General features: G+C 48.8%; 1 protein-coding gene across 3 annotated transcripts in view; it reads right to left on the minus strand.

Moving 5' to 3' along the window:
* Positions 1 to 11,196, minus strand: part of LOC132836356 (integral membrane protein GPR137-like) — a 42,366-nt gene extending 31,170 nt beyond the window's left edge. Inside the window, exons 1-3 of one of the 3 annotated variants that reach the window (XM_060855835.1) lie at positions 11,025 to 11,196; positions 4,646 to 5,225; positions 2,458 to 2,882 (exon numbers count right to left, since the gene is read on the minus strand). In XM_060855835.1, coding sequence (XP_060711818.1) covers positions 2,458 to 2,829 — 372 coding nt within the window. In that variant the 5' untranslated portion in view covers positions 2,830 to 2,882; positions 4,646 to 5,225; positions 11,025 to 11,196. Of the gene's footprint in view, positions 1 to 2,457; positions 2,883 to 4,645; positions 5,226 to 6,153; positions 6,237 to 7,429; positions 7,756 to 11,024 lie in introns of those variants that run through there. The other 2 variants (XM_060855836.1, XM_060855837.1) reach the window with 2 other exon arrangements.
* Positions 11,197 to 16,420: the final 5,224 nt, after the last annotated feature.

Here is a 16,420-nt window from a genome sequence, read left to right on the forward strand (position 1 = left end):
GCCTTTAAGGGCACTTAAATGGTCATTGGATAAACATATGGATGATAGTGGAATAGTGTAAGATAGATAGGCTTCAGATTGGTTCTATCTTCTATTAAGCTAGAACTCTCCACCAGTTTAATCTCAATTTGTGTTCATAAAACTAATAAACTGGGTTCGGCTGATTATTGCTGGCTCACGTGCATCGTTATCTGCAGTACATCAGTCATTTCAGGATCCAGACATACTGAAAGAAGAGAGGGCAATTTTAACCTTTGAACAGGAGTTTTCTGTCGCACCATTCAAGAGTTTTAAGGCAATGCTGCAGGACGGAGGAGCAGAGAGTGAACCAATGCATCTCACCAAGTGACTGAGCACAAGAGAGATTGGGAACTGGAACTATCTGGAAGCAATTAATGGAAAGGCACTGAACAATAAAGTGGCCAAATGCAATCAGGGCAACACTGAGGGCTAAGGGAGGGGTTCCAATCAACATTTCCTCTCTCAACCAAACGTCAACAAACCATGTTAGCTGATAAAACAACTGCATGGCATTTGTAGGAGCTTTTTCTGTACAAACTGGCAACCACAAATTGTTGACTATAAACCAGTTTGCTGCCACCCGAGATCACAAAGAGCACTGCAGCAGAGGTCTTTATTTCTACATCTGAAGGATCAGGGAGAGTTGATAAGTTAGCTCTTCTGTTGAGAATTGAGGAGGGCAAGCCACACCAGGAGCTTGATGATAGGGCAGCACAGTGGCTTAGCAGTTAGCACTGGGTGGAATGTCTTTCAGAGGGGCAGCATAGCCTCAACGGGCCAAACGACCTGCTTCCACACTGTAGGGATTCTACATTCTGTGATTTGAACAACGGAGGTGGCTGAATTGTCTTTGTATTTCTGGTCTGTCTAAGGTGCAAGCATTTTTGAAAAAAGGAAACATATAGCATTTACATATATCATACCGCTGAGAAACAGAGATTCCTGAAGCACTATTAATAGTGAGAGTTAACGTACATTCGACTAGACTCCAGAAAATAATAAATGGATTGAGTTTGTTTGTTTTACATTTTGGCATGGGGTGCGTGTGCGAGCATGAGAGAACGTGCATGTGTACACGAGAGTGAGAGCCTGTGTGGGTGTGTGTGTGGGGCACGGGTGGGCTGCGTAATTTGGGGCTTTAACCTTTATTTGAACCACACGTTATCTTTGCTTTTATCTCAAAAGGTGTCACCTCCAAGAAGGAGCACTGTCTCAAACTAAGCTCAAATGATCAAGAGCTGGATTTGAACATACCCTTTAGCTCTGGAGCAGATGGGGAGCTGATGGCCTAGTGGTATTAATGCTAGACTTTTAATTTAGAGATCCTGGTAATGCTCTGGGAATCCAGGTTCATATCCTTTCATAGCAGAGGGCAGAACTTTAATTCAATAAACATCTGGAATTAGGGGTGGCACGACCACCACAAAACCACTGATTGCCAGAAAAACCCCATCTAGTTCACAGGTGTCCTTTAAGGAAGACAACTGCAATCCTTACTCGGTCTGGTCGATATGTGACTCCAGACCCCAGAGCAATGTGGTTGACACTTAATTGCGCAGAGGACAGTTACGGGTGGGTGATAAATGCTGGCCTAGCCAGCAATGCCAACATCTTGTCACTGAATTTAAAAACTGAGGCACTTCCTGTTTGGCCCAGGTTTGAAACTCTCTAAAACAAAGATTCCAGCTCAAAGAAAATCAAAAAGAGCACACATCTATCATAGAGTCAAAGAGACATACAACACAGAAACAGACCCTTCGGTCCAACCCGTCCATGCCGACCAGATATCCTAACTCAATGTAATCCCACCTGCCAGTACCCAGCACATATCCCTCCAAACCCTTCCCATTCATATACCCATCCAAAAGTCTTTTAAATGTTGCAATTGTACCAGCCTCCACCACTTCCTTTGGCAGCTCATATACGTACCGCATTCTGCGTGAAAAAGTTGCCCCTTACGCCCCTCTTAAATTTTTCCCCTCTAATCCTAAACCTATGCCCTCTAGTTCTGTACTCCCCCACCCCAGGGAAAAGACTTTGCCTATTTACCCTATCCATGCCCCCTCACGATTTTATAAACCTCTATAAGGTCACCTCTCAGCTTCCTACGCTCCAAAGAAAACAGCCCCAGCCTATTCAACCTCTTTCTAAAGCTCAAATCCTTCAACCCGGGCACCATCCTTGTAATTGGGCCGAAGGGCCTGTTTCCACACTGGAAGTAATCTAATCTAAAAAAAAATCTTTTCTGAATCCTTTCAAGTTTTGCAACATCCTTCCAACATGAAGGAGACCAGGTTTGCACACAATATTCCAAAAGCTAGTATTAACAAAAGCAGCCTGAGGGAGATTTTCAATTTGCTACAATCATTCATCTGCCCAGGTCAGAAGACAAACAAAATCAGCCCTCCCAAGCTGCGAGAAGCTTATCACGGTTACCTGAGCAAAGTACATATTCATGAGACTGAGGGTGAAGAACTGCAGGCAGACCGGGAAGCAGTAGAGCAGCCAGAAGGAAAAAGGGCCCAGGGTGTTGGCTTTGATGGTGTCTCGGAAGTAAAATGAGAAGAGGGTAGTCCTCAGAGCAGCCCACAGGAGACACAGGAAGAGAAAGACAGTCTGGTAGCTGAACTTCTTGTGCCTGTAATGCAGCACCAGCCAGAGCTGGATGTAGATAAGGAGGAAGAGGAGTCCATAAAGTGCAGTGTAGACAATGGTCAGTCCCAGCGTTACCGAGAGCGGAACAGCAGGCTGCAGGGGTTCAGGGCTCACTGTGTTCAACACCATATCCATAACTCGTGCATCTTCCATCTTCAGGTCTGGAACCACGGTGGCACCATGCACTGGACTGATCTCAGAATAACCTACCAGGAGAGAAATTCAAATCAAGTTTAAACTTTAACTCTCTGTAATGATCAGTCAGCCAGCAGATAAACAGACAATCACCTCCAATGGAAGGGAGTTATTTGAATATATACACATGTGCAGCTCAACAACTCTGCTATAACCAAGACTACTAACGGACTTTCAAAACCAGCAGTTGCTGGGGAGGGAAGGGGAATTCAGAAGCCTGAATTCTGGTTAAGCAACACGTAGAGAGAGAGGGCTAGGGTTCATGGCCAGAGCACTGTGTAGTGATTTCTTTCTTCAAGCAGAAGACAGTTTGGGGATGTTAAGTGAGGGTTCAGCTGTAATGCTCCCCATTCAGCTTAAGACTCAGATGTGTAGAGTAGCGAGTTTGTAAAGATACTGGCCACTAACCAACACCAGGAGAATGATGTCGAAGTGGGATTTGGCACCGCTCAGAGCCACAAGCCATGTCACAACCCTCACCCCCTCACAACCTTTCTGGGTAACTTATAACTTCAAGGTGATGCACTGAGCAATCGTAAAGAAACAGAAACTCAGTCAACTTTTGCAAGCACAAGACTGATCCTTGGGGAGGTACTGTCAGCCATGAAAGCCAATATCTCAGAGGGAATCATTTGACCTGCAGCATTACTGTTTTACTAGGGTCATGAACATCTGTGTGTGGGCGGCACGGTGGCACAGTGGTTAGCACTGCTGCCTCACAGCGCCCGAGACCCGGGTTCATTTCCCGACTCAGGCGACTGACTGTGTGGAGTTTGCACGTTCTCCCCGTGTCTGCGTGGGTTTCCTCCGGGTGCTCTGGTTTCCTCCCACAGTCACAAAGATGTGCGGGTCAGGTGAATTGGACATGCTAAATTGCCCGTAGTGTTAGGTAAGGGGTAAATGTAGGGGTATGGGTGGGTTGCGCTTCGGCGGGTCGGTGTGGACTTGTTGGGCCAAAGGGCCTGTTTCCACACTGTAAGTAATCTAATCTAATCTGATTGGCAAATACACCCTTTAAACAAGAGCCAGCTGGTGCTTTCCCTATTTTGGGCACCCTGCCATGGTACCCGATCCATCCCAGGGCACATACAGTGAAACTCTTGGCAAAAAAGAGATGGTAGTATGATATCATCCCACAACCAGCATCAGCTGTCCAAAGTGAAACTGCTGAATCGGCACGGTTTGGGGAGGGGGGTGGGAGAGAGATTTGTGGACAGCTTTGGCACTGTGGGAACGCACGAACTCTGAAATGGATCCAGACGGCTGAAACCTCAACTGGCAATTACCACACATGTCAGGGTTTCTCCCAGGTGCCTTCCAAAGAGGTGACATTCGGGTGATTTTGCAATTGAAAGGTAAAATGGGATTTCACATTTCTGGGCTGTGTGTTTTCCCTATGGTGGGGGAATTCAAGACTGCAGGGCATATTTACACTCAGAGTGGTTCACGTGTGGCATGAACTTCCAGACAAAGCAGTGGACATGGGTACACTTGTTTAAAAGGTATTCAGATAAGGACATTAATAAGAGATATTCGGAGGGATATGGGCCAGGAACGGGCAAGTGGGACTAATTTAGTGCAAGAATATGGTCCAGCCTGGACTGGATGGACCAAACGGTCAGTGTCGGTGCTGTCTTGACTCTAGGCAAGAATCAGATCCCACACAGTGGATAAAAACACAAAAAAAAGACAGTTTAACCTTTGCGAAAAGTGAAACGATAAAATCAAACATCCACCCGATTGACTATTTAAAGGAGTTCCCAATTACTTATACCGTGCACAGATGAGTCTCCCAAACAGGCGAATGTAGACCTGAAATGCTCAGCAGCAGTATTGAGAGTTTCCAGCACCCTTCTCAAAGGGACGTGCAGCAGGAGGCTGAGCACTGACAACAGCTCGAAGACTTGGAAGATGGAAAAGGTCTGCCTACTAGTTCCAGCTTTTCTTCCTCAAGTCAGCTGGCGCCATGCTGTGTTGGGAATCGGCCAGTCAATTACAAAGTGATATTGAACGTTTTGGCAAAGTTGGATGGTCTTCCTTCTTCACAGTTTAAATAGGTCTCCAGTTTCGAATCTTCCCATACTCTTGGCCGCACTGAAAGGGCCACAACGTTGCTCCTTCGGTGGACTGCACCAATGTTAACAACGGATAAGCTGGTCCCATCACCACCGTTGAGAAACCGTCATTAACACAGGACTGGATTGGTGTCCTCTTCCCCTTGAGTGCACGGCTTGGGTGAAAGTTGCCCAAAGCCCCTCAAAGGTACTTGTCATCTACCCCGGCATGGCTCAATTTGATCCAGCACGCTGTCAGTCTTTGGCAATCAGATGTACAGAACATTCCTCTTCCACCTGCTAAATAAGAGGAGAGGGTTTTTACACTTCTTCATAATCACCAAGTGCAATGCTCTCACATAGTTCCACCATACATCATAACATCATGCACTATAATTAAGTCAAGACTGGGTTGCTCCCAACCCAAGCAACTCAACTCAAGGAATCAATTTTGTTGCAAGTGAAATGCAACACAAAGTACTTGCCACAGTGTAGAGGGAGCTTTACTCTGTATCTAAACCTGTGCTGTCCCTGTCCTGGAGAGTGTTTGATGGGGGACAGTGTAGAGGGAGCTTTATCTAACCTCTTGCTGTCCCAATCATGTTTGATAGGGACAGTGTAAAGGGACCTTTACTTTGTATCTAGCCCCAATGCTATTGCTGTCCTGGGAACATTTGATGGGGCAGGTGTAGGGACATGTTTACTCTATATCTAATCCCGTGCTATACCTGTTCTTGGAGTGATTGATGGAGACAGTTTAGAAAGTTTCACCATATCTGCTCTGGGAGTTCTCAATATGGACACCACATGACTGAAACACAAAACATTCCACTCCCTCACTGACAAGCTCAAACAAAAAGTCAAATGGATTAAAAAAAGAAGTGTGTCAAAGTGATCACAAAGGCATGATCTCATCACGTACAGCTTCAGATAAGGAATTGGTTCTGATAATGGCTTGAGATTGACAATGTTATCAGAACTGACCAGATCTTCTTCGAAACTATTTCTACTTACTTATTGTCCCTTAAATAACGTACGTGTTGTTTCAAATGAACATGTCAGAATTGGGACAGGAGGAACAAACAAACATTTGAGAGAGAAGCAGAATTGCTTCAACCTGTTCCAATCAAACTTTCACAATAAATTGTGACCACACAAACAGGGAAGAGTGAGATGGTTGCAAGGTTCAGACTGACTCCTAACCATTATTCTGTTGGGAAGCACTCACTTTGATCACATTCTGCTACAGTGTTCTCGTTTCCAAGGTTTCCTGGCCAACCTCTCTCAAAGATTGGTCATTTTCCCACGAAAATCATAAACTCCCTCCTAAATGATGCACACTTTGGAGCGCAGGAATTTAATGCAGGATTGCTGAATGAATAAAAAAATAAATATCACTTCAGCCGAATATCCGTTTGAGGTCTTGGAAATTGCGAGAAGTTCACAGGAAGAAAATGTCAGGCATTTAAGCCATGAGCTGCACCATAGCTCCCTTAACAAAAAGAGTATTCCTTTCTGTAACAAGAGCTGTTGCTGTTCACTGTACAAGAATGGAAGCATTAAAAACCCCAAGCCACGCTACAGCAGACAGAAATCCGTCAACAACATAAAGACATTCATTAACATGAATCTCAAGGAAAAAGAAATCACTGGTTGATATAACTGAAAATAAATGTGGCATGAAACTCTTAGTCACCTCAGGGATAAACATTTAAAACAAATTAGCTGCTGCTCATCTCATTCCTTCATAAACGGAAGTAAAATCCTAATCTAACAAACAAAGCCATGTACCGAACTATGAGCCGATACCACTGCCTCTCCCCACTAGCAGGTTTAGAATTGCTGAATGAACAAACATATACACCACTGAATTCCCCCATAATTAACATCCCATGGATGACCAGGACATGAACTGGATCAGGCGTATGAATTGCATGGTCACAACAGCAGGACAGAGATTGAAAACATTGCAATGAGCAGCTCACTTCCTGACTCCCAGTGCCTCTCCTTCATCTCATAAGACCATAGGAGTAGAATTACACCTTCCAGCCCAGAGTCTGTTCTACCATCGCTGATGCATTTCTCAACCCCGTTCTCCTGCCTTCACCCTTTGATCAAGAACCTACTTCTGTCTTACATTCACTGAATGACTTGGCTTCCACAGCCTTCTGCAGCAGTGGGTTCCACAGATTTACCACCCTCTGGCTGAAGAGATTAAAGAAACCACCAAGGCACAAGTCAGGAGTGTGAGGGAACATTTCCCCCCTTGTCTGGATAGGTGCAGCTCCAACAACACAAAATGTTTGACACCCTTCAGAGCAGAACAGCCTGCTACAGCTGGAACTGTCTCACCATTAATACACAATGGCCAAAACACGCACCATCTACAAGACACACTTCACTAACTCAGCAAAGCTTCTTCAGCAGCACCTTGCAAATCAGTAATCTCTAGGGTGTAGGTTTGCTCGCTGAGCTGTAGGTTTGATATCCAGATGTTTCATTACCTGGCTAGGTAACATCATCAGTGGCGACCTCCAAGTGAAGCAAAGCTGTTGTCTCTTGCCTTCTATTTATATCTTTCTCCTGGATGGGGTTCCTGGGGTTTCCTGTTCATTTTTCTCTATCTCCCAGGAGGACAAGGGGCCACTCACAGCTACAAAATCCCTCCAAGTCCAGACCAGCATAATATCAGACATTCCTTCAGGGTCGATGGATCCAAGTCCTGGAGTCTTCTTCCAATCAACATTGTGGGTCCACAACACATGGACTTCAGCAGTTCAACAAGTTTATCACCATCTTTTCAACAGCAATGAAGGACAGGCAATAAATACTGGCCTAACTCACTTCCAATGAATAAATCAAACACAAGGTCCTGAGGCTGCCACACTGCAACTGCTGAGTCCTATCATAAAAGGATTTCTGTAGACCTAATGGGAAGAAGCAGCAGACAGAGAAACCTACTCAGTGAAGATAAATATCACTGGAACCATCCCCAAAGTCAGTCAGATCTTTAATTGGTTTCACAGCTCAAGACTATAAGTGACCTAGAGATACAGGGATTGTAGGCTGAGGGGTTCTGGACCACAAACAGATGACTATAACTAGAATGTCCAGTCATCCCTAGAATCCCAGAAGCCCTCGCCCCTTTGACAACCCAGTCCAGAGGAAGCCCCTACCCCCCGATAACCCAGTCCTGAGGGAGCCCCTACCCCCCCCGATAACCCAGTCCTGAGGGAGCCCCTACACCCGCAGCCCCCACCCCCCCCCCCGATAGCCCAGTCCTGAGGAAGCCCCTAGCTCCCTGATAACCCATTCCTGAGGAAGCCCCGAGCTCCCCGATAGCCCAGTCCTGAGGAAGCCACTAGCTCCCTGATAACCCAGTCCTGAGGAAGCCCCTACCCCACACCCCCACCCCGATAGCCCAGTCCTGAGGAAGCCCCCACCCCCCGATAGCCCAGTCCTGAGGAATCCCCTACCCACTGATTACCCAGTCCTGAGGAAGCCCCTACCCACTGATTACCCAGTCCTGAGGAAGCCCCTTACCCCATGATTACCCAGTCCTGAGGAATCCCCTACCCCCCTGATAACCCAGTCCTGAGGAAGCCCCTTACCCCATGATTACCCAGTCCTGAGGAATCCCCTGCCCCCCTGATAACCCAGTCCTGAGGAATCCCCTACCCACTGATTACCCAGTCCTGAGGAATCCCCTACCCCCCTGATAACCCAGTCCTGAGGAATCCCCTACCCCCCTGATAACCCAGTCCTGAGGAATCCCCAACCCCCCCGATTACCCAGTCCTGAGGAAACCACTACCTCCCTATAACCCAGTCCTGAGGAAGCCCCCACCCCTTGATAACCCAGTCCTGAGGAATCCCCTACCCCGCTGATAGCCCAGTCCTGAGGAATCCCCTACCCCCCTGATAGCCCAGTCCTGAGGAATCCCCTACCTCCCTATAACCCAGTCCTGAGGAAGCCCCTACACCCCCCCCCCCCCCCCCCGATAGCCCAGTCCTGAGGAAACCCCTAGTCCCCCCGATTACCCAGTCCTGAGGAAACCCCTAGCCCCCCGATTACCCAGTCCTGAGGAAACCACTACCTCCCTATAACCCAGTCCTGAGGAAGCCCCTACCCCACACCCCCACCCCGATAGCCCAGTCCTGAGGAAGCCCCCACCCCTTGATAACCCAGTCCTGAGGAAGCCCCCACCTCCCGATAGCCCAGTCCTGAGGAAGCCCCCACCTCCCGATAGCCCAGTCCTGAGGAAGCCCCCACCTCCCGATAGCCCAGTCCTGAGGAAGCCCCCACCTCCCGATAGCCCAGTCCTGAGGAAGCCCCCACCTCCCGATAGCCCAGTCCTGAGGAAGCCCCCACCTCCCGATAGCCCAGTCCTGAGGAATCCCCTACCCCCCGATAGCCCAGTCCTGAGGAATCCCCCACCCCCCGATAGCCCAGTCCTGAGGAATCCCCCACCCCCCGATAGCCCAGTCCTGAGGAATCCCCCACCCCCCGATAGCCCAGTCCTGAGGAATCCCCTACCCCCCGATAGCCCAGTCCTGAGGAATCCCCCACCCCCCGATAGCCCAGTCCTGAGGAATCCCCCACCCCCCGATAGCCCAGTCCTGAGGAATCCCCCACCCCCCGATAGCCCAGTCCTGAGGAATCCCCCACCCCCCGATAGCCCAGTCCTGAGGAATCCCCCACCCCCCGATAGCCCAGTCCTGAGGAATCCCCCACCCCCCGATAGCCCAGTCCTGAGGAATCCCCCACCCCCCGATAGCCCAGTCCTGAGGAATCCCCCACCCCCCGATAGCCCAGTCCTGAGGAATCCCCTACCCACTGATTACCCAGTCCTGAGGAATCCCCTTACCCCATGATTACCCAGTCCTGAGGAATCCCCTTACCCCATGATTACCCAGTCCTGAGGAAGCCCCTTACCCCATGATTACCCAGTCCTGAGGAATCCCCTACCCCCCTGATAACCCAGTCCTGAGGAATCCCCTACCCCCCTGATAACCCAGTCCTGAGGAATCCCCTACCCCCCTGATAGCCCAGTCCTGAGGAAGCCCCCACCCCCCGATAGCCCAGTCCTGAGGAATCCCCTACCCACTGATTACCCAGTCCTGAGGAATCCCCTACCCCCCTGATAACCCAGTCCTGAGGAATCCCCTACCCCCTGATAACCCAGTCCTGAGGAAGCCCCTACCCCCTGATAACCCAGTCCTGAGGAAGCCCCTACCCCCTGATAACCCAGTCCTGAGGAAGCCCCTACCCCATGATTACCCAGTCCTGAGGAATCCCCTACCCCCCTGATAACCCAGTCCTGAGGAATCCCCTACCCCCCTGATAACCCAGTCCTGAGGAATCCCCTACCCACTGATTACCCAGTCCTGAGGAATCCCCTTACCCCCTGATAACCCAGTCCTGAGGAATCCCCTACCTCCCTGATAACCCAGTCCTGAGGAATCCCCTACCCCCCTGATAGCCCAGTCCTGAGGAATCCCCCACCCCCCGATAGCCCAGTCCTGAGGAATCCCCTACCCACTGATTACCCAGTCCTGAGGAATCCCCTACCCCCTGATAACCCAGTCCTGAGGAAGCCCCTACCCCCTGATAACCCAGTCCTGAGGAAGCCCCTACCCCCTGATAACCCAGTCCTGAGGAAGCCCCTACCCCCTGATAACCCAGTCCTGAGGAAGCCCCTACCCCCTGATAACCCAGTCCTGAGGAAGCCCCTACCCCCTGATAGCCCAGTCCTGAGGAAGCCCCTACCCCCTGATAACCCAGTCCTGAGGAAGCCCCTACCCCCTTGATAAGTGTGACCTGAGGATTCCCCTCCATTCCCCATTGATGATTGGCCCCTGCCTAGATTCCCCCACCCCATATCTCACTCTGGGTGGTTTGGCAGGGACCACCTTCTTGCACAGGATGGGTCAGCCGAGACCATTGTGTGTTTGTGATGGGGGGGGTGTCAAGGTGGTTCCATCCCGAGACACCACCCCCGAGCTCTCCCCCAATGGAACATTCTGTCAAACCCCCTCGTCTCTCTCCAAACTCCCCGTCAACTGGAAAACAAACTCCGCCGGCGAACCCCACTCTCACCTCCCATTTCATCCTTCCTGGTTACATTGCCGCGCGACCGCCAGACCGTTTAGCGCCTCTCGCTTTGAATATCACTCGGAGTGGAGAGGCTCAGCGGCGGACCCTTCAAATCCGTTAAGGGGAGACCTGCCGCGCCTGCGCGCCAGCCGGCTGCGCCTCTTTTTTTCCCCCGTCCCCACACCCCGGATTGACTGCGCCTGCTCACCCCACCCGTCATCCGCGCGTGTATCCCTCCGACTGCGCCTGCTCATTCCCGTCAATACACGATGGGGTGGCCGGCAGGCAAGTCGCGCGCGCGCATTCAGTCAACTGCGCCTGCTCATACCCGTCAATTTGCTGTGCGGAGGCCGGCCGGCCGGCAGCCGCTCCCGTCTCCCGCCGACTGCGCCTGCTCATTCCCGCCAGTTCGCGGTGGTCAGCCGCCACCCGCGCGCGTATCTTGCCGACTGCGCCTGCTCATTCCCGTCTGTGGGGAGGCCGGCCGGCAGCAGCGCGCGTAACCCGCCGACTGCGCCTGCTCATTCCCGTCAATACACGATGGGGAGGCCGGCCGGCAGCGGCGCTCGTAACCCGCCGACTGCGCCTGCTCATTCCCGTCGATACACTGTGGGGAGGCCGGCCGGCAGCAGCGCGCGTATCCCGTCGACTGCGCCTGCTCAGTCCCGTCGGTTCGCGGGAGTTCACATAACGCCAACGCCAGATGATGCACTTGCGCATGCGTGCATGCAATCCTGCTCCACCCACTGTTTTGATTTTAGGGTCAAAAGTCAAACGACCCCAGGTTATAGTCCAACAGGTTTATTTAGAAGTAGTAGCTTTCAAAGTGCTGCTCCTTAATCAGGTGGTTGTGAAGTATAAGATCATAAGACACAATTTATAGCAAAAAATTACAGTGTCATGCAACTGTCATATTGAAAATCTGGATTATTGTTAAATCTTTCATCTTTTAGAATGGGTTGCAGATTTTGGTTCATTAATATGTAAATCCCAGAACTTCTTTTAAGTCACCTTCTTGAGATAACATGGTTTTATAACAAAAGGTGACATCTCAGCTCAGGAAATGCTTTAAAGGTGTGAGTGAGGTCAGAGTCTGTCTATATCCCGATCTTGAGTCAGACTGGTTCTGTTTCCAAAGTGGAATATTACAAAATGTTACATGTATTGACTGCCAGCAGATTGTGCATTTTTGAGCAAAATAGAATATATCTGCAAATATAAATTCACCCCATGCTGTACATCTTCTATGAATTCTATGTGTGTGGGTCTGTATTTGCATGTGTGAATATGCAAGAGGGTGTGTGCATGAGTATGGGAAGAGTATATTAGATTGCTTACAGTGTGGAAATAGGCCCTTCAGCCCAACAAGTCCACACCAACCCACCCACCCTGCGTTTACCCCTTCACCTAACGCAATTTAGCATAACCAATTCATCTAACCTGCACATTTTTAGACTGTGGGAGGAAACCCACACAGACAAGGGGAGTATGTGCAAACTCCACACAGTCAGTCGCCGAGGCGGGAATTGAACCCCAGTCTCTGGTACTGTGAGACAGCAGTGCTAACCACTGTGCCACCATACTGCCCACCAATAAGATTTGAGCTGGACTGGCACAGAGAGGTTGCTGAAATGTGATGATGGATGTTCAGAGTCTTGCATAGAAATCTTTTTACGTGGTGCCCTATCAAGTGTCTTTTCGAAATACAAAAACACCACATAGACTGGTTTCCCCTTAGTCCACCCTGCTTGATACATTCGCAAAAAAACTCTGCGCAACTGTCAGAGCACAATTTTCTCTTTGACAAAACCAAAAGACACAGGAATTTTAAGAAAGAAATATACCTGTCCTGCTCGCTCTGTGACCCCACTGCCCAGGGACAGTCATCGCCTTCAAACTGACGAGGGTTGTCAAAGAAATATGAATGGGAAGCAAAGCTCTGGCTATTAATTATCCCAGTCCCTTCCAGATCCTGAGCTGGTCTTATGTGTGTGTGAGAGAGAACGTGTGTATGAGTGGGGGTCTGTGTGAGTATGTAAGAATGTGTGTGTGTATGTGTGTGAGAGAGAGTGTATAGTCTAGTGGGGTCACCTGTAGTGTGACATGAACCCAAGATCCCAGTTGAGGCTATTCCCATGGGTACCAAACTTGGCAAGCTTTTGGAGCTCAGCTCCTTCCTCAGGTGTGGTATGATAGGTAGAAGACGCAGTATTTATAAGCAAAATGTTAACAGCTTTAAAACTAGCTGCCCTTGTTGAATCCTTTAATCAGAAGACCTCTGACTAAATTGCAAAATCCAGATTTCTTTCAAGTCTTTGGCCCTCAATAATTAAAAGTTTTATTAATATACAAGAGGTCATATTTCAGGTTAGACAATGCGCTTCAAGTGTGAGATCCGGCTATAAATCTGTCTACATTTTAAACTGAGGTCCAGTTTTATTTTTTTGACATCCCATCCCCACCCCCACCTCAACTTAAGTTGCAATTAGCAAGAATTTCACCTTAAACCCTCGTGCTTGGCAATGCATATAAGAGATGCAGCAAGTTGCTCCCAATGTCAAGTTAGGCCCTGCCATGCTTCTCACTCAATCCTGTCACAAATCTAACGATGGCCCCGAAACCGGTCCCATTCGTTTCTGTACCATTCATGTGTGCCCCTTAACACTGGGCTGATTTTCTATAGGCCCTGAAATTAAGTTAAACCCAGAAAGAGCTGAAAGTCAGACTTCTAACTGTTCATGCGCAAGAAGCTAGGAAGTGTCCTAGTGGGATTTCAGATGATAGCTATAGGGTGGTGATGACTTTGTGTTATTATCTTTGGACTGTTAAGGGCGACTTGGTGGCTCAGTGGTTAGCACTGCTGCCTCACAGCACCCGGCACCCAGTTTCAATTGCAGCTTCTAGCGACCATCTGTGTGGAATTTGTACATTCTCCCCGTGTCTGTGTGGCATTTCCTCTTGGTGCTCAGGTTTCCTTCCACGATCCAAAGATGTGTAGGTTTGGGTGGATTGGCCATGGGAAATTGCCCATAGTGTTCTGTAATGTGTAGGTTAGGTGCGTTAGCCATGGGAAATGCAGGGCTGCAGGGAAAGGGGAGGGGAATGGGTCTGGATGGTATGCTGTTTGGAAGGTGGATGTGGATTTGTTGGGCTGAATGAACCATTTCTGCACTGAATGGATTCTATATTGATCCAGGTAATGTTCTGCAGACCCTGGGTTGAATCTCGCCATAACAGATGGTCAAATCTGAATTCAATTTAAAAAAAACTGGAAATAAAAGTCTAATGATGGCCACGAAGCCATTGTCAATTATTCGAAAAACCCATTTGGTTCACTAATATCCTTTCGGGAAGGAAACAGCCATCCTTACCCAGTCTGGCCTACATGTGACTCCAGGCCCACAGCAATATGATCGACTCTTTATTGCCCTCTGGGCAGTGAGGGTTGGGCAATTAATGCTGGCCTAGCCAGCGATGCTTATGAGTGAATTAATAATCACAGAGATCGGGAGGGGATGAAAATATTGATGGATTTGAAAACCAGGTTGAGAATTTTGAGATCAACGGCACGACTTGACTGGGAGCTGGATTGGCAAGTGGTGTTGATCCTTTTTTACAAGATGGCGGCACAGCAGCAGCCCAATGTGCAGGCTTCTCAGCCCAGGAACCCAGAGCTCATCTACTCCATCCGCTTCAGCTTTCATTTTCTTTCTGTGCTTTTCTTTGAATGTTTCCATTTATTATGGTACCTTACCTTCTTTTAAGGTGACATTGGCAGAATGCGTCTTTAGGCCTGGCGCTGAGGAGGGTTCCAAAGGCCTGGCACGGCAGTATAGGCTTGGTGGCTTCCCGGTATTCCAGTAGTCCAGCATACCCCAAACCCAGTAGCGTTTAATTGAACTGTGATGTTATTTTACTTTTTTTTCTTCGTAATGATCATTTCTGTCATTAACTTAGGAGCTGTGGTTTGTCGACTTAGAGTCATAGAGAAATATAGCATGGAAATACAGACCCAGTGGTCTAACCTGTCCATGCTGACCAGATATCCCAAATTAAGCCAGTCCCATTTGCCAGCATTTGTCCCATATCCCTCTAAACCTTTCCTATTCCTGGACCCATCCAGATGCCTTTTAAATGTTGTAACTGTGCCAGCCTTCACCACATCCTCTGGCAGCTTGTTCTATACACACATCACCCTCTGCGCGTAAAAGTTGCCCCTTAGATTCCTTTTAAATCTTACCCCCTCACTTTAAACCTATGTCCTCTAGTTTTGGACTCTCCTACCCTGGGGCAAATACAGTGCCCATTCACCCTATCCAACCTCCCTCATGATTTTATAAAGGTCACCCCTCAGCCTCCAATGCTCCAAGGAAAACAACCCCAGCCTATTCAGCCTCTCCCTAGAGCTCAAACCACCCAATGCCTGCTACATCCTTGTAATTATTTTTCTGAATCCTTTCAGTTTCACAACATCTTTCCTTTGGCAGGGAGACCAGAACTGAACACAGGATTCCAAAAGTGGCCTAACCAATGTTCTGTACAGCTGCAATATGACATCTCAACTCCTGTACTCAATGCACTGACCAATAAAAGCAAGCATACCAAATGCCTTCTTCACTATCCTGTCTACATGCGACTCCACTTTCAAGGAACTATTAACTTGCACATCAAGGTCTCTTTCATAGGAACATAGAATCTCTATAATGTGGTTGCAGCCTACTGGGTCCACACTGAATCTCTAAACAGCATCCCACCTATTCCCATCCTCCCACCCTATCCCTGTAACCTTGTTCTTCCCATGGCTAATCCACCTAATGTGCATATTCCTGATCACTATGGGCAATTTAGCATGGCCAATCCACCTATCATGGCTAATCCAACTATCCTAGGCAAAAGTGAGGACTGCAGATGCTGGAAACCAGAGTTTCCTCATTTCCCCTCCCCCCACCTTACCTCAGTTCCAATCTTCTAGCTTATCACTGTCCTCATGGCCTGTCCTACCTGCCAATCTCCCTTCCCACCTATCCACTCCACCCTCCTCTCTGACCTATAACCTCCATCCCCACCCCCATTCACTTATTGTACTCTTTGCTACCTTCTCCCCACCCCCACTCCCCTCCATTTATCTCTCCACCCTGGAGGCTCCCTGCCCCTTTTCCTAATGAAGGGCTTTTGCCCAAAAATGCCGATTTTCCTGCTCCTCGGATGCTGTCTGACCTGCAGTGCTTTTCCAGCACCGCTCTGATCTAAACCCAATCCACCTATCCTGCACATCTTTGGACTTTGTTTTGCAATACTCCCCCAGGATTTTACCATGAACTGTATTTCTGGGGAAGAGAGAGAGAGAGAGAGAGAGAGAAAAAATAGGAAAATTATTGACATGGATAAACGTACAAACC

The sequence above is a fragment of the Hemiscyllium ocellatum genome, chromosome 46 (assembly GCF_020745735.1).
Source record: "Hemiscyllium ocellatum isolate sHemOce1 chromosome 46, sHemOce1.pat.X.cur, whole genome shotgun sequence".
Taxonomy (NCBI): Eukaryota; Metazoa; Chordata; class Chondrichthyes; order Orectolobiformes; family Hemiscylliidae; genus Hemiscyllium; species Hemiscyllium ocellatum.